Source organism: Gallus gallus, chromosome 5 (genome assembly GCF_016699485.2).
Source record: "Gallus gallus isolate bGalGal1 chromosome 5, bGalGal1.mat.broiler.GRCg7b, whole genome shotgun sequence".
Classification (NCBI taxonomy): Eukaryota; Metazoa; Chordata; class Aves; order Galliformes; family Phasianidae; genus Gallus; species Gallus gallus.
In genome coordinates this window covers 22,634,659-22,651,799 of record NC_052536.1, presented here as the reverse complement: position 1 = coordinate 22,651,799, position 17,141 = coordinate 22,634,659, and the positions used below count along the sequence as shown (strand labels likewise).

The 17,141-nt window shown below is 48.0% G+C and overlaps 2 protein-coding genes across 49 annotated transcripts in view; both read left to right on the top strand.

Annotated features, from left to right (window-relative positions):
* NR1H3 (nuclear receptor subfamily 1 group H member 3) overlaps window positions 1-4,341 on the top strand; it is a 28,127-nt gene extending 23,786 nt beyond the window's left edge. For all 4 annotated transcript variants that reach the window (NM_204542.3, XM_046941362.1, XM_040700550.2 and 1 more), the window contains 3 exons: window positions 872-985; window positions 1,804-1,898; window positions 2,308-4,341. In NM_204542.3, the coding sequence (NP_989873.1) occupies window positions 872-985; window positions 1,804-1,898; window positions 2,308-2,454 (356 nt within the window). In that variant the 3' untranslated portion in view covers window positions 2,455-4,341. The remainder of the gene's footprint in view (window positions 1-871; window positions 986-1,803; window positions 1,899-2,307) is intronic.
* A 1,660-nt stretch (window positions 4,342-6,001) lies between these two features.
* The window catches only part of MADD (MAP kinase activating death domain), a 67,245-nt gene continuing 56,105 nt past the window's right edge, over window positions 6,002-17,141 (top strand). For 43 of the 45 annotated variants that reach the window (XM_015287180.4, XM_015287179.4, XM_025151374.3 and 40 more), the window contains exons 1-2: window positions 6,002-6,060; window positions 15,831-16,019. In XM_015287180.4, coding sequence (XP_015142666.2) covers window positions 15,958-16,019 — 62 coding nt within the window. In that variant the 5' untranslated portion in view covers window positions 6,002-6,060; window positions 15,831-15,957. Of the gene's footprint in view, window positions 6,061-6,270; window positions 6,549-11,430; window positions 15,566-15,830; window positions 16,020-17,141 lie in introns of those variants that run through there. The other 2 variants (XM_015287155.4, XM_015287156.4) reach the window with 2 other exon arrangements.

Genomic DNA, 17,141 nt, shown 5'->3' with positions numbered 1-17,141 from the left:
TTTAGTGGTCCACAAGACTCAGAAGCTCAGCTGCTCTGATTCTTTGTACCTTCTATGGACAAGTTCAGGGTGTCTCAGCCCCCCAGGCTGCTGATGGCTTTCTAGGAGCTTACTATCACATCACACCACCCAACTGCACTTTCAGACTTTAATGCTCAGTTTCTCATGACAAAGGTTCTAAGCTCTAGGGAACTGAACTTTATTTCTTTTTCAGCTTTTAGTAAACACTCTTCCTCCTTGATGCTCTTCACGGTAGCTTTTTCTTCAGGTTATTAGACAGACAAAAAGAAGGCAGCCAGGGAGATTCCCTCCATCTTGCTCTTACATGCTACAGGAAATGAGACTTGGGTGCTATTTTAGGGGAAAGGCTTAGTTTTCAGCATGTTTGTACAGCACACAGCACAAGGAGACATGATATGACAGTGTCTTCTGTATGTTATGACAGAATAAATGTCATTGTACTTCTGCCAGGCTGTTGTCAAAGAAGGTGAGTGTAAGTCTAGATCAGGATCTTCCGCAGCTTTCCCAGATTTTTAAGGTAAAAGAAATTGAGTAGTTCAGACCTCCTGGAACTGCTTTTTCATCTCAAGACTTCAGATGAATCAGCAGCATGCAATCTTTATTTGAAAGCAAGAGGGCTGCCGGGTTTGAAAGAGATGGTGGTGTGGAATAGAAAGAGTAGATTTTATACTTGTGGGATTTTGTCTTTGGGATAGATTTATCTGAAAACTGATGATGTATCTGCCTGCCTGTCTTCCCTGCTCCCTGGCATACTGAGTGTGTTTCTAGCAGCTTATTCTGTGAGATGGAGAAAGAAAGAGAGAAGAAGCAATTGCCACTGCTGACCCTTACACTCTTCTGTTTGCTGCAGGTCTGCAGTTCGAGTTCATTAACCCCATCTTTGAGTTCTCAAAGGGAATGAATGAGCTACAACTCAATGATGCTGAATATGCACTTTTAATCGCCATCAACATTTTCTCTGCAGGTAAAAAGCCAGGGAGATCTGAAAAGCTGCAGCACTGAGTTGGAGGGTAAAGGAAACAGTTAAGGAAGATTATGGAAAGCTGAGGAGTAATAGAAGGTGTAAGGTCTTAGGATGAATGAGCATGTTACTACTTCCACTTGGAGTATTTGTTATATTCTGAATCTTCCAGTGCTACCTCAAGAGAAAATCAGATTCTCTCTGAAGATGCCTATAGCAAAATCAGCCAATACTGATCTACCTCCTTTAAAAATTGCCGTTTTACTGCCCCCTTAACATGTTTGGTGTCGCTGGTGTGCGATGGATAGCGTGGCATGGGTGACATCTAGTGGACATGTACAGGTACTCTGAGAGACCAGCATTGTTCTGGGCCAGGAAAGGGCTCTGAAAAGAAGCTGTCTCTACTCCTTGCATGTTTTCTGTGCCTTGTGACCTGAAAGATCAGAATTATTTATTTGTTCCTGTTTTCGGGCTGGCTTAGCTGCTGGAGAAACTTTCCCATTCCCTCCTGAATAACTGCAGCTTTTCATCTTCAGTCAGACACAAATGTGAGACCAAAAAAATCTATATAGTGCTTTTTGGTCTCTATAACCTTCTGCCTCTATAGGAACCAGATCTGACTCCCCGTACACATGAGACACGATTGAAAAAGAACAGTTAGAGAAAATTGGCATAGCTGCTGCATTCACGAATGACTGTCCCAGCTGTGCTGGGTGAATGCTAGATGAGTTTTGGGGAGAGACTGTACTGAGGCTAGACCAGAGTCAAGTCTATGATACTGCTTGTACCAACCTACTTACTTCTAACCTGCTTTTTGGTAGACCGACCGAATGTGCAGGACCAGTCCCTGGTGGAGAGACTACAGCACACCTATGTGGAAGCCCTTCATTCTTATATTTGCATCAACAGACCAAATGTAAGTGTCTCACTGGAACATCCCTGCGATGATGCAAACTGAATTTGTGTTTATGCAGGCCCAGTTCTGACAGTAGCGTCAGGAACAGATCTCTTGCTGCCTGTGCTGTCATGCAGTTCCCTTCTGTGGCTATGTGATAGCAGCTGTAAATGGAGGATTTGTGAGCTGACGCAGCCTGCTGTTCTGTATTGTGCTCTGTAGTTAGCTAGCATGGAAAGTCTGGAGTTCTGGGGCATGGTGTAGTATTTGTGTTCTTCCACACTGCTGCCTCCGGGATAATGCTGGTTCTAGAGGAAATTGGGATTGTCTACAATGCATCATCCACAGTGGTTTGGTGGGCTTTGTTAGTTTTTAAAAACCAAAGTTCTGGCGTGGATTTACTAACAGCTGTCAATTTCTGACCCTGCAGGATCACCTGATGTTTCCACGGATGTTAATGAAGCTGGTCAGTCTTCGGACGCTAAGTAGTGTTCACTCTGAACAGGTGTTTGCCCTTCGGCTGCAGGACAAGAAACTCCCTCCCCTGCTCTCAGAAATCTGGGATGTGCATGAGTGACCGCATGCTCCCAGGGCACTGATGTGCCGACATAACGCCGTGTCCCAGCCTTTGCTAACGAGAAGCCAGCCTCCCCTCTCCAAAGCACTGAACTCTGGGCTAGGCAGTGCAGAGAGTGACGAGCTTGGGGTTTCAATGTCGTAATGAGACTATGCAGGAGGCAGCTGGGGTAGATCAGATGATGGGGGTTGGTTTTGATGTAGTGCCCACACCCCAAATGAATAACACGAAACATCTGAAAACGGTAGAAATGAAGACTCTCTCCACGCACGTAAACCTCTTTCTTCAGTCTCTTTCTCTTTTCTAAGCATGTCCTGGGGATTTGCTCATTGATCCTTTCCTCTCTCGTTGATTATGAAAATGAATTTGCAGGAATTTGCCAAACCCTCTCTATTGAGAGTAACCCAGCTCAAAAGGGTTATGCAGGGTCCCCAGTGTACCTGGATCTGAGGAGCTCAGGGAAGTCAGTGTGTATGTTCTAGGGGTTTCACTGGGTTTCCTATAAATAAAATATCTTCTATGTACTGCCCTTTGCAAAGATTCCAGGAGAAGTAGCTGTTATTTCTTTATTGTGAGACTTCATCTCTAGAGGTGCCCTTTCATTCTGGCCTTCCTTTGGAAAGAGGATTCCTCTGATGTTGCAACTAAATAATCATTAAGGTCCCTTCCAACCTAGGCCATTCTACAATTCTAATGTGTAGTGCCCTTTGTCTAACAGGGAAATCCTCTGGGTAGGGAACATATGTACACCAGGAAAATGTCAGGCATAAAGTAGAGGATTTATTGCTTTTTTTTATGTAATATATCACAATTCTATCTCATGCTGATTCGCAGCCAGTTCACTTTACCTTTGACTTGCTAACAGCTGGAAAACTTTAGTTCAAAACAAATCAGGGCATAGATTTTTTTCTGTCTTTAGGGGTGGAAGAGAAGAGAGAAAGGTGGGAAGGACTGGTACCTAGGCAAGGTAGATGTGGTGGAAGGATCTCCAAAACTTCCAAGAATTTGGAGCATATGGCATGTGTTCCAAGGTGAGTGTGAAGATGTATTGGCCAAGGAGAGAGGACACACTGCACTTAGTGAAATATGTGGGCATTGCACAAGCTACGGGCTGCACAACTCTCAGATCGTGGGCTGCAGGAATATCGAGTGTTACTCCATCTGCTTGCATCTTCTTCCTCATGCCAAAGTCTTTCCAAGGTACTTTCTCGAGGTTCCAGTGATTGTGATGGGATGTGGAGGTCCCTGCTGTATGAGGAGTGCCAACTGCTTTAGAAGGACACTTGGGTCTTGTATCCTTTCTTCACGTTGGGCGCAGTGAGAGCCACACTGGATTTATGCCCCGCGTTCTTAAGTATCCACATTCATAAGTATTCTAGGACTTAAAGCAATACGTGGTCTGACAAGAGAAACATGCTGTTCCAAAATATGTTCCTTATTTTCCAAGAAACAACATCTTTATGGCTGATCTCAGAGATGTAACCTGAAGTATCCTGGTAGTTTGGTCTCATGAGTCTTCTCTGTCATAGGGGTCTGTTTGCTTGCCTGGTGAGCATCCCGAGAGCCTACGTTCACATGGCTCGTGTTGGTTTTTTTGTTGGGTTTATTTTTTTTTTTTTTGGCTGTGTATCTGAGCGCTATGCCCGTGGTGAGGGTATTGTGTCCATTTTGCACTTGAGGTTGGTCCCTTGCCACTGGCCTTCACTCTGCACCTTTGTAAAGCACTTGTAACAATCCGTAAAATAATCTGTTGTTTTTTATAACTCATTGCAATTGCAAAAAAAAAAAAAAAAAAAAAAAAAAAAAATCTTGTTGAAATCTGTATTTTTAACTAATCTGTTTGAGAAATGTTAATGTTTATATAAAAGAATAAAGCCTAATACAGGATTTTGACATTCTCTGATGCCATCATTGGACTGGAGGAAAGTGGAGTAAGTTCTTGGTGTAAGAAACTCCTAGCTAGTAAGAATATAGGTTGGGGAGAAGCAGGAAGTAGTGAAATAAGTAACAGTGCAAGGCCACACAGGTTCTTTGACCTTCAGTGTGGGATTTTAGTCCAGTGTTCACCCTCCTATGTGCTGTAGCCAACAAAGGTGGATAAAAGTGCATGTCATGAAGACTGTTTATTACCTATACGTGTCTCAGTTTGATTTGTGGGCTGCATTCAGAGTTTAACTGTTTTATTCCACGTGCTCCGCTCTACTTTTCATATAGGCTGGCTCAATTAAATTGAAATATGGGTCCAAGCTGATAACTGCTCACGTGAGGCTCACAGGGAGTGAGAGGGGGAGCAGTGAGCAGAGCTGGGACGCCAGGCCAGGCCAGCCTTGGATGGATGAGAGGACAGCTGGGCTCTGCTGAAGGGTCTGCTGACAAAGGAGGCTGTCAGCAGCCAGAAGTGAGGCGGCAATGAAGTTGCTGCCTGGTGATAGGCACTTGCTTTGAAGTTGCAGCCTGAGCTGCTGCCATCTCATGTTTTATTAATTTGAAGAGAAAAGCTGCATGCAGACGTGGATTTTGAAGTTCCAGCCAATAATGTTGTTGATGGCACTGGAGAAAATAGATTTTGCTTGGCTCTGGCTTCTCCATCCCTCTTCAGTATCCTGGAAGCAAAGATAAGTCCTTTGTTTATATATATATATAGATAGATAGATAGATATAATATATATAGATACAATATATATATATATTATGTGCCAATGAGTACAGGATTAATTTCTAGTTTTATAAGTGCTTCTCCTATGGGAGCTGTTAGCTCAGGGAGGTTAGTAAGTGGGTGTGAGGAGATACGACCTGCCTGGAGACCAGTGGTGCATTAGTATTAGCAGCATGATGCCCACTGCTCCAAGTCTCCGGAGTTGCTCATTGGATGCTGGAGAAGCCGGGTTGCTTGAAATGCCTCCTGTGGGGGCGGCCCAGAGGCTGGGTGGGTGACGGAGCCGGGCTTGTGCAGCCTGTGCATGTGGGGGGCAGGAGGAAAATCCCAGTTCCTCTGCCAGGTGAGAGCACAGGTGTGGGACACCGAAGCCAGGGTTGTGTGTTTTTTAACCATTTTGCACTTTGTTTGTTTGTTTTAAGCCACTGGGCTATCAGTGGTAGTTCTGGTTACATTTGGGGTTTATTTTAGTCATTTTGTTGTTGCTAATAAATGAGTTGGGATAAGTTCAGAACGCTCGAGCTCGTCCCAGCCCTGCTCCAGGGCCCAGCAGGTAGCAGCCCTCACACTTCACCCTGAGGTTCCCAGCGAGGTTCCCAGCACCGCCTCTCCTTGCTGGGACAGTTCCTAACCGCTGCCGCTCGCGCTGGCCTTGCTTGCACGGTGCTATGACGCCGCACCTCGCGGCCGCTGCGCGCCGCGCTCCGCTGCTTCGTCCCGCAGGAACGTGCGGCGCTACCCCTGAGAGGAGCACCGCGCCCTCAGCGCTCGGCGGCAGCGCGCCCACGGGCGGGGGAGGTACCTGCCTACCCCCTCGCCGCCGGTGCGAGTGGTTCGTTCCGCCCCTCCCTCTCTCCCTCCCCGCGGCCGGCGGTGGCGCGTTCCCCTCCTGGCGCTCGATGCGGAACTGCTCGAGCGGCGCAGAGCGGCTGGGGACGGCGGCGGAGCAGGTGAGCGGGAGGGGGGGCCGCGGAGCTCCGGAGCGCGGGCGTCTGCGGGCGCTCGTCAGAAGCGGGCGCGCGGACGGGCCGAGCGCCTCCTCGGGTGCTTCACCCCGGCCCGCCCTCTGCCGCCGCTCGGCCGCCCCCCGCCCGGCCGGGCGCTGCGGTGATGCTCGGCGGACGGCGAGCCCTTCCGCGGGGCGCCGCGGGGCGGGGCACGGGTGCCGGCTGTGGCTGTGGCTGCGAGAGGAGGGGGCGCGGCCGCCGGTGTCTGTGAGGGGGCGCGCGGCGCGGCGGTGTGCTCGCGGGCGGCAGCCCTGGGCCGCGGGCTGTCCTCTTGTGGGGCGGTCAGTGCGGGGAGAGGGGGCCGGAACGGAGCGGGGAGCGAGGCGTGCCCTGCGGCGGTGTGACGGGAACGGCGCTTTCGCTCGTCGGTTTGCGAACGGCGGAGCCTCTCGTTTCCCGAGACAATAGAATAGGAAATCCGCGGACGTTAGGTAATCTCTTAAGAAACAACGCGTAGATCGAGAGCGTTTTCCTCTTGGAAATGGCCGTCACCGCTTTGCCGCGTTGCGTTGTCAGACAGAAGGGAGAAGAGCCCTCCGCGGTACTGTTTGTGTGGAGTCACGATAACGAAGCGCTCAGGGAAATGACAGGCGTTGGAACAAACCGATTCGCTCCCGGGCTTTCTTCCCTCCCTTTTCCCCCTGGGCGCTCCCGGCGGTCACGCCGCTCTCGGGCACGCACGGAGCAGCGCGTGCTGCACATCGCATCCCGCGGAGGTGGGCCGGAGCTGTGCGTGTCGGCGCGCCGTGCTTCCCCGCCGAGCCAGCCATTTTCTGTGCGGCCACTCTGCTCACCTGCGCGCCGTGTCCTTGCCGTGCTCTCCGCAGCATCGCTTAGCTGCGCTGAGCCTGCTCCCGCTGGGCAGGAGCGAGCGGAGGGAGAGCGTGTTTTGGTGTCCCGAGGGTCATATAGTCAAAGCAATGTCATTCAAATACGGGTTGTTTGGGAAGCGTCTCCATTTTTGGCCTTCGCGCTGGTTGAGCCTTGGGAACTATTTTGGGCAGGCACAAGAAGTGCTGGCGCTTTTCAGCACTAATGAAAATCTGCAACCTGACACATCAGGGAGAGCATCCAAGGCGACCAGCGCAGCAAAAATGCAGCTCTTGCAAGATCCCATCTTGCCATCATCTGATGGCACGTTACATAATTCTGAACCCATCGATCGTTACTGCTATAAATTGTCCTTGTGCTTTATGCTGCCTTATAGTTGGAAAATATATAGCTCTCTTAAAAGGAGAAGGAAAATTGTGTCCCCATGGACAGAGTCTCTTCACAGCATGTGCAACGCGGCCTTTTCTCATGGTGATGTTATGTGGTGAAGTTTTGAATGGCAGTGAACTGCAGGCTCTGTAGCGAGCTCTTCTGCTTTCAAGTTTTTAGAGAAAAACATTCAGTGAGGCCAACCTGTTCTGCAGCCTTGAGCCCATTCTGGAGTTCCTTTGGAAGGAAGCAGGCTGTGTCTGTGATGAAGTCCAGCCTCAGTCTCCTCAGAAGGGTGCTGGAGACGGGGAAATAAAAGTTCCGGAGATGTTAAATGGTAAGGCTTGCCAAAGTAGCTTTTTGCTTTATTGGATATCAGGATTGATGGCTCTGTAGGGTGTATCGGCGTATACCAAGTTTTGCTTAGAACACTTGTTTGTGTTCTCCTAAATTAAATTAAAATTGGCTTTGATTTGATCTGACTTGGGGCTGGGGGCACGGAGGCTCCTCATTCGTGGGTCTTTCCCCCTCACCTTGCCTCATCAGATCACCTACATAGGTACAGGTGGGATGTGTTAGGCGATACGTCTGCAGAGGTGCTCGGTCTGGTCTATTTAATATCCCGTGCAATGAGTCAGTTGAAAAAACAAATATTTATGAAATAAAAAGGGTGTAAATTTGAGTCACTTGGCATTATGGCTGACGTTACCTGTGGATACGTTACCATGACACGCTGTAGTGCCACCTGTCCACAGGGTGGAAAGTGATACTTCTCCGTCACAAATAGGTATGGAGCTGAATGTTTCACTTACTTTCCATTATACGTATGTTACTGCCTGGAGTAATTCCTGCCGGTGTCCTCTGGCCTTACTGTTGTGGCATTTAGGATACGTTACATTTAAGATGCATTGCATTTCGGGGCAGCCCCTTTGCTGGAAAGCCTTTGACATCGTTACTCAGCGCAAAGGCAGAACGTGCAGAATGCAGCTAATGAGTGGGGGGTTGCAGGAGTGAGGAAAGCTCATAGAAACAGGAGGAACTCTTAATATGTAAGAAAGCATTTGGAAGCTGGAATCAAATCTTACTGTGTAAGATTAACTTCCACAGTTTAAGTGATCTCCAGCTTTCTCACAGTGTAAATTCTCATGAAGGAAAAGCATTGTTGGTGACCTAACAACAAGTGAAATAAAAATAAGCATCACGAGGCTTCAGTTGGAAGAGAATGTTCTTAGTGGGATAATCTGGTAATGTGTGGAATAATTGTGGTGTGTATTTGATCACAGAAGGGTTTGCAGCTTCTCTTTCTGTGCCTTAAGAGCTGTGAGGAAGCGTGGCCATGACCTTCTGTGTGCTCTCTGTAACCGAGCCTCTGTAATTCTTCTTCTCTTTGCTCTGTTGGCCGAGAGAGAAAATAATTCAGGAGATAGGAGGTTCTGTGTCGCTTGGGGCCTTTAAATCTATTGTGAGCACATGAAAATTACTGTTGATAATCAAGACACATGCTCCGGATTTGTTTCTCGGAGCTGCACTGATTGACTAAAGCTGCACCCCCTGCAGCTGAAGAGAGGCCCACGTGCTGCTGTGAGCTCTGGCGTTTCCTCACAGCTGAGGGCTCCCGAATGGGGGGCTGTGCTTTTTGAGGTCAGAACCCACGGAGCTGTGAGGTGTTGTGTTAATTGCTGCTACGTTTCCTTTTCTCATCTGCTAGCAGGACCCTTGTAGTGATGTAAAAGTAAGAAGAGCCACTTGCATGCACTTGGAGTTCCTACTCTGAGGCAGTCCTCTTGCTTTGTTCTCGGGAACTGCAGTCAAGTGAGAGACTGGTGCTTTTCTAGGCCAGTGTGAGGAAAAAATACATCAGTGTGGCAGCAAGGAACAAAGGTTCATGGTTTCCTTTTCTTCCACAGCCTTCAGTGCTCACAGCTGGGGCGGTCATCACCTTGCCTTGGGTCAGTCCTGCGAGGGTTGTTGTGATTTCTCTCTTCTGTGTTCTTTATGACTTAATTTCTGAGTACTTCCCCTACGTGGTATTTGTGAGAACTGGGATATCAACCTTGCTTTTTTTACACACAGGGCAGAGATATCCAGATTGTCAGGAATGCGTCTGATGCCCTTCAGAACTGAGTGTTGTCTGATGGGCAGAGCAGCCTTTTTTCTTAAACCGTGCCTTTTCTTTGTCATATCCGTGGGTTCGGCTGCTGTGTTGCACAGGGTTGCAAGCCCTTTGTTATCTGTGTCGCTGTCTTTGTTGCGTCCTACTTCTGTTTTTATGCTAACTGAATTTCCCACTGCCAGTGTCAAATGGTTGTCCTTCACCTTATGCGTAGCTTTGACACCAGTTTTGCTGCGTCTGCTTGCCGGGGTTGGTTTGACTCGCTCCAGAGAGGCTCCTGTGGGGTGGGGTGGAAAGTTTTGCCTCCTTTGCCTCGTCGTGTCTCACCAGGTGGTGGGAGTGCTTTTGGTGATGAAGGTGCTTGCTCCATTTCATCAGAATTACTTCACACGAGGACACCGAGCTGCTCTGCTGCAGTGTCTGTATCAGTTTCCGCTCGGTAGCGGTTAAACCATGCTTGGGGCACTCGTGTTCTTCCCACAGACCATCTTGCTTCTCCCTTCTGACTCATAAGATGGACCCGGCAGACGTGGTGCTTCCCCTCCCTCTGGTGGGGTGGCTCTGGGAGGCCCCCTCAGCCCCTTCTGTCCCTCGCTGACCGTGAGGGGTGTTGGAAGCCGTTCCTGTCTCTTCTGGGCTTGGATCTCACTTCACTCGTGCTTACGTGTGGGTGAGTGTAACGTGATGTCCCACCTAGCACAGCTCCGGCAGAGAGAGAGTGGGCTTCTCTCTTGGCTCTGCTTGCGGCTTTGACCAGCTGGTACTATCATTTGTCACAAGAAGTAGTAGTAGGATCGGGCTGGGAGTAGGAATTTCAGCTCTTCCACAGTGTTTATGAAAAGAAGAGGAAGGCGTGTAGACAGAAGGAGTAATTGAGGTGGGTGGCATGTGGCGGGAGAGTGAGGTAAGGCAGAAAGGATAGGATCTTGTGGGTACCAGTGCATAGGTGAGAACAGCTGGGTAGCTAATTAATTAGGCTTGTGTTTATTTTCCCGTTCTCGGCATTTCAGTGTGTCTCTGCTGGTTGAATTTGCCCCGTTTCAGCCTCATAACCAGCTTGGCTTTATTGTAGGGGTCCCATGGTGCGTGCCAGTTGTCCCGCTGTGACCAGCATCCAGGTAGGAAGTGAGTCCCTGTGCCTGGCGGGGGTGGTGCCACCACAGAGGTCCTCTTACTCAGGGAGTCGTGGCACAGCTTGAAGCCTGCGTGTGGACAGAAGCTGCTGGTTGCCTCCTCCTGACTGCGTGTCTGCCCCACGTCTCTTCCTCTCCCACAGAAGGCCCTCCTCTGAGCTCCCAGGACTGGGGAAAGACGGACAAGAGCAAAGGCTGTGAATAATTCAGGAGCTGCGCTTGTATCCAGCAGTTCTCGCAATTTAAATACCACGTGCTCTGTTGTCTTATTCATTCTTTATGGCTGTGCGTTTGCGTTGTCAGGCTTCTGGAAGAAGCTGCTGGTGGCCGTGACAGGGGCACTCTGGCTGACTTGTCCTGTGCCGAGCTGATGGAAGCTCCTGGGCTGTCCTTCAGCAGCTGAGGAGGTTTCTCAGCTCAGAACTTGAGTTGGAAGCTGTTCCCGTTTAGAAAAGAGCATAATCCCGTAGTGGCTGCGGAAGGTGAAACGAATTTAGTTCGGGGGCTTTCTGTAGGTTTTGACTGGTTGTTGTTTTTTTTCCCTTTGCAAGGTGTACGAGCAGACGTCAGTGGAGGTCTGAGGATCAATAAAGAGCTGACGAGGTAGAGAGAAATGATGTGGCTTTTGTATTTTGTGATGGCGGTGTCGTGCAAGGAGGGGGGAAATGGACTGATTTGGAAGAAGTAAAAGGCAGAGAGCCGAAGCGCTTACGTTGCTGTTCTGTTCTGCAAATCTCCAGAGATTAATGTTACCTAAAAGATGAATTTAGGCGTGAGCCCTGCGGTGCAGGAAGACTGGCTGGGTTGGCAGAGGGCCCTTGTGCCAGAATTCCTGTTCCGTGGGATGGGTACCTGTGATTTGCAGGTGGGGAGGAGAGTAGGGGCTGCAGCCTGAACCAAAGGGCTTCCAGGGAAGGCGGGGCTGAGGCTGCAATCTGTTGTTATTTTTCTCTTCGTGACGAGGAACGTAAAAGTGTGCGCTTCTGCGCTTCTCCAGCACGAGTTTAGTGGTGGTGGTTTTCCCCAGGAGTGCGGTAGAATAAAATGAATAACCGTATTCACATATACTTCCTCACCCTCTTGTCTCTCAAGGCCAATTCAAGGGCTCTTGTTTGTTTTTTTTTTTCTTCTTTTTGGAAGCAATTAGCAGATGAATGTCTGAGCCATGCAGTTCGCGAACACCTGCTGCTGGATGCAGCCTTGCCCCTGGGACAAGGGCTGCTGTGTGTTTTCTGCCATCTGCAAGCTACCTCGAGGATCACGCGTTTGTGCTGGTGCACTTTTGTGCAGCAATAAGGCACTGGCAGCATCTGCCTGCAGGAGCGCCGTGTGCGTACCGAGGGGAGAGGATCTCATCAGCTGCAGAGGGTCCTTGCTTTCAGTGACCAGTAGCAGCTTCTGATCCACGGAGCGTTTGTGCACTTGGAAAACCTTGCTGCCGGGGAGGCTTTTAGTGCATCGTGGACACAGTGGTGCCACCAGCTCGGGGCCTGCGCTGCTGGGGCCGGTCAGCGCGTACCCCGGCAGTCCTTGTGCTTTGGTGAGGCCCGGCGGCAGTGCTGGGAGCTGTGGTGCAAGGGGTGGAGCGCGGCCGCTGTGCCATAAATAGATCCAGCACGCCGAGATCTGGGCACGAAGATTGGGTTGCTATGGAGATTGAGCTGAATCAGATTACCTGCGGCTCTGCTTTTACAGCTTGCACATATGTGGTGGCTGCGTGGTCTCGCGTGTGTGGCAGGCTGCTGTACCCAGGCTGGAGCCGGGGAAAGCAAGGAGAGAAGCAGCTGAAGGGCCGGCATATGCCAAATCTGTTACCATAGCAACCAAGAACCGGAGCCAGGCTGGCTTCAGCCTTGTGATGCTGTAGAAAGGCTCCTGTCTCTGCCGTGTGATACTTCTGCTTGTGAGCTAATTCTGGTTGCGTTAAGTCTCTATGCAAGCTGCCTCCATTTTGCTGGAATACTGCTGTGCAGACTAAAGATGTGTCTGTACTGTGTCAGGCATGTTTTCAGTAGGGCAAAGAGGTATTATCACTCTGCAGCAGGAAAGGAGGAAATCTGTGCATTATTCACATTCTTCCAAAGAGCTTCTGACAGTGTCTTTCTGCATCTCCAAAAACTGTTTTCCCACTTCATTCTCTTAAGTTTTTTTCAATTCAGTTTAGCATGTCCTTCTCCTCAGCCTTTATGGATATGTGGAAAGTGCAGACAGTTGGGGTGCATCTGCTGCTTTATCCATAAGGAACTCTTACTGACTCAAGTGATGCTGTCCTCTGTGAAGGATGCTTTTAGGCTGTGCCTGTAGTCCTCTGCTGGGCTGTTTCTGAGACACACAACTACTGCTAGGTGTTTCACAGGGCACCCCCTTTACTGTAGGCTACCCGTGCTAGATTAATATACTATCATCAGTTTTAGGTAGGTTTGCACTACTTTGAAAATGCCTTTTTTTCTCTCTCAGTTGTGCCAAAGTGCTACTATCTGTTTAAGAGTCATGCGCTGCTATCTTGGCAAGGTGAATGAACAAAAAATGAAGCAGCTGCACCAGTATAGCAAGTCCATCCAGATCTGACCTCAGAAATTGTTCCACCTTCCGTCAGTCTCTTCCATCAGGCTCAGGAGGAGGAGGTGTTCTCAGCCCGTAGAATCTAGAATCATAGAATCTTTGAGTTGGGAGGAACCCTGAAAGGTCATTTAGTCCAACCCACTCCTCTGTGATGAACAGGGACACCTACAGCTGCATTAGGTTGCTCAGAGCACCATCCTCGCACGTCCCCACGGACAAGGCATCCACCACCTCTCTGGGCAGCCTATTCTATTGCCTCACCACCCTTACTGTAAAAAGTTTCTTCCTTATATTCAATGTAAATCCAATATCTAAATCTCCTCTCTTTTAGTTTGAAACCATTTCCTCTTGTCCTTTCAGCGATGCACAGCAACAGGACAAGGGGAAACAGCCACAAACTGAAGCACGGGAAGATCCACGCGTATGTGCCTAAGAACTGCTTCACAGTAAGGGTGACAGAGCACTGGAATGGCTGCCCAGAGGGGCTGTGGAATCTCCTTCTCTGGAGAAAGTCAAGACCCTCCTGGATGCCTACCTGTGCAACCTGATGTAGGGAGCCTGCTTTGGTGGGGGCGGTTGGGCTCAATGTTCACTAGCGGACCCTTCTAGCCCCTACAATTCTGTGATTCTATCACAGCAGACTTTGCTAAAGAGTCTTGATTTCACAGTAAACAACATGCTATGGTTCACTATAGATCTGAACTGGGTACAGATTGTCTTGGCTGGGTATAAATAGAAATTCGAGATGTTCCAGTGACATTTTAGAACTGAGAATTTTGTTCCTTCTGGACATGGTTTGAAATCTGGTCTTTTTCAAGATAACATTTCAGTGAACCAAAATTCCTATGGCTTCTGTCCTGCAATTTTCACTTTGTCCCTCACAGACGTCCTCTTCTTTGGTCTTAGAAATTAATGTCCCACTCTGTTCTCTTTACTTATGCAGTCAGTAAATTGTATTGTCTGATGTTGCTTTATATTCTAAGATCCATACAGTGCTGAATTGTGAGGTGCATTTGTTGTACCAGGTGAAAGCTGGAAACAATGGCAGGACAGACCTCATTCTGCTACCATTCTGGACTGGGGCACTTGGAAGGCAGGGCTTTGCATCTGCCTGTTGCAAAATGATCTCCTGCTAGCTTCATATTATTCTTTAGAGCAAACGTATTTAAATTCATGAAAACTTTCATATAGGTGAGTGTAAGACTGGGCTGTCAAATCTGGATTTCACATTATTCATTGGCAAATTCCTCTGTTCGTTGACTTTGTTCCTGTAGCTCTGTGTCTGCAAATAGAAGACACTTACAAGGGCTGGAGCCTCTAATGTGTAGATGAGACAAGGGCACCACATTAATGTCTGTGAGGACTAGTGCTGGATATTGGTCTGACACAGATGTCTGTGGTCTGATAAAGAGTCTTCTGCAGCTTTTCTGTGCTATTCTGTCCATCCTGTGGTGTGATGCATTTCCTGTTGCGTGTCTTTATATAAACATTTCTTTCTGGGATGAGCTTGCAGAAATAGGAGTGTTGTTTTGAGCACTTCATGTCCCCAGTTACTGGAGACCATGGATTAGTGCCTGCTCTGGCCTTTGTCTTTGAGTCTGGTCACCCTTGTCAGTTTGCACCAATTCCTGAGTGTTGCTGATGCTTCTGCAGTATGCGGGTAGTGCTCATCCTGACTAAACTGTCCTTATGAGTGCTTGGGTAAACAGTGCTGATCCCTGCAACGTGATGGGTTTCTGCAGTAGCTTTCCACTGTAGCCTTCATTTCTGCTTCTCCCTTCCTTTAGCTGCAGCGAGTTTCAAGCACTGCTTGACAATTTGTCCTTCCAAAGGCTGGATATTTGTACAGAGAAAAGCACACCACAGGGGCCCTGCTCAGAGAGAAACAACTCAGAGTTAAAGCAGCTTGAGAACAGGACATCATGTCAAAGCCTATACCATCTCAGGGTCAAGGTATTCTCAGCTCAGGTTCCTATGGTAATGTGAAAGGGGAGAAGTAGGGTAAACAACCAAAAGATCTTCATCAATCTCTTTCTGTTCTAATGTGCTTAGTGCGTAAAATCCAGAGGAAGGATAGTAGCAGATCTGAGGAAGAAACTACTTTACCTCATTGCTTGTAGAGAAGTAAGCTCCCACCTGTAGTTGTGCGGTAATACTTGGCTGCATGCTCCCAGTGCGTGAGCACTTGGGTGGCTGCTTAGTAAGAACAGAAGTGACGTGGGCAAGGGAGGAGAGAGAAGTGTTAGTTTTTATTCGTATTGGTACCCCAGTCTGATTTGTCTTGTCCCTGCCTGAGCACTCATACCTGCACAAAGCAAGGGATAACGCTGGGCTGAAAGCAAGGTTTTGGCAGATGCAGGGAGAGACAGGTCTGTAGTGCCTCTTCGTGTTGGCTTCACTGAGTCAGCTGTGGAGTCTGGCTGCAACCAGGAACAGGAAGGTGAGATCCAGCAAATACTGACCTGACACTCTTTGGTTGTTGTCATCGCCCTTCTAGATACTGAATCTCTGAAGAAGAAATCCAGAAAAGGGGAGGTGGATGTTAAATGCCAGATTGTCTGTTTTATACTGATGAAGAGAAAGATATCTGTGAACGGCCATGACTGCCTAAAACACAGACTTTTAGGAAACATAAATAATACATATATCTATGTATTTGGTGTTTTTGATTACGCCTCTGACACTCTTGCTTTTCTTGATTATAGGTTGAACTTGCTGGACATTTCCACGTGATTTGCTCCCTGGGGCAGTTGCTCACAGCTGACTGGACAACGGGCTGCTGGGTTGATGAGCAGCAATTCACTGAGATGACATAGGAAGGGGTCAAGGACAATGGTGCAGAAAAAGAAAAGCTGCCCTCGGTTACTCGACTACCTTGTTATCATCGGAGCCAGGTAATGTAGAATATTCTCAGCTGTGCCTTTGTGTAGGCAGTAGAGTGGGAGCAAATAGCACTTTGTGCTGAAGAAGTGTTGTCTGGAATGTATACAGAATGGGGGCATGTAGTAGGACTAGGGCATTTTTGGAAAGATACTACTGCAGTCAGAGCTTTTTAGCTTGTGGTTTGCATCCTCCTCTTCAAGGATCTACAAAGGGTGACTAAGAATAGCCCGTTTATATATGACTCGTAGGTTGTGTGTCTAATCGTCTTTGCTTCTGTTGACATCAGAACGGGGTGATTCACAAACTGAAAATACTGAAAGCCGTGTGTAAGCAAATGCTGGTGGGGGTTACTTTTCTAGCTTTTGAAGAGTAATCTGTAAGCTCAGTTAAAAAAAGGTCTGAAACTTGTCTTACTTGTCTGATTCTCCTCCTAATACTCATTTATCCTCGTAGAAACTACATTAATGCTTTTAATTTATTTTTTTTAAAGACTCATTAGTTATCGATTAATAAAACGTTAGACTTATCTGCTTAAGGAGTGTATGAAATATGGGGTTGGTGTGCTTTTTTGTCTAATGTGCAGATGCACAGCAAATGTTGTTTTTCTCTTTTCGAAATTCATGTGGTAAATTTCTGCCAGTTTATTTAATGGGTGTGCTACAAAGTGTGTTGTACTTTCATTTCTAAACATAAGTGGTTTTTGTGCATCAGCTTGTTGCTTTACCTACTTTCTTTTTGAAATGCTTTGAGTGCAATATTGAGACTAAGTGGAGGAAATTATACAAGTAATTTCCTAAGTAGTAACTGTTTTATTATTGTATTTTACTGGCAGTGGTTTAATTATTTTCTCATTCTCTGTGGGGAAAAACAACCCAGTTTTCAGTATGTAGGTCAGAAAGTGACAAGGAAAAGAAGGAAGAAATGCTAACTGCCTCTTCCAGTGATGCTCATAGTGTCACCTTTTCTCAATTAAGGATTTGCTAGCATCAGTTCTGGACTCCCACGCTACTCTTGCCTTTTGCTAGGCAGTGGTCGCTAGATTGCTACTGCCTGAAGTCCTGTCATCTCATATATCGTATATATATAGGTGCTTCAACAGCTGCTAAGGACAGGGGGTGGAGTTGACTTAAGTA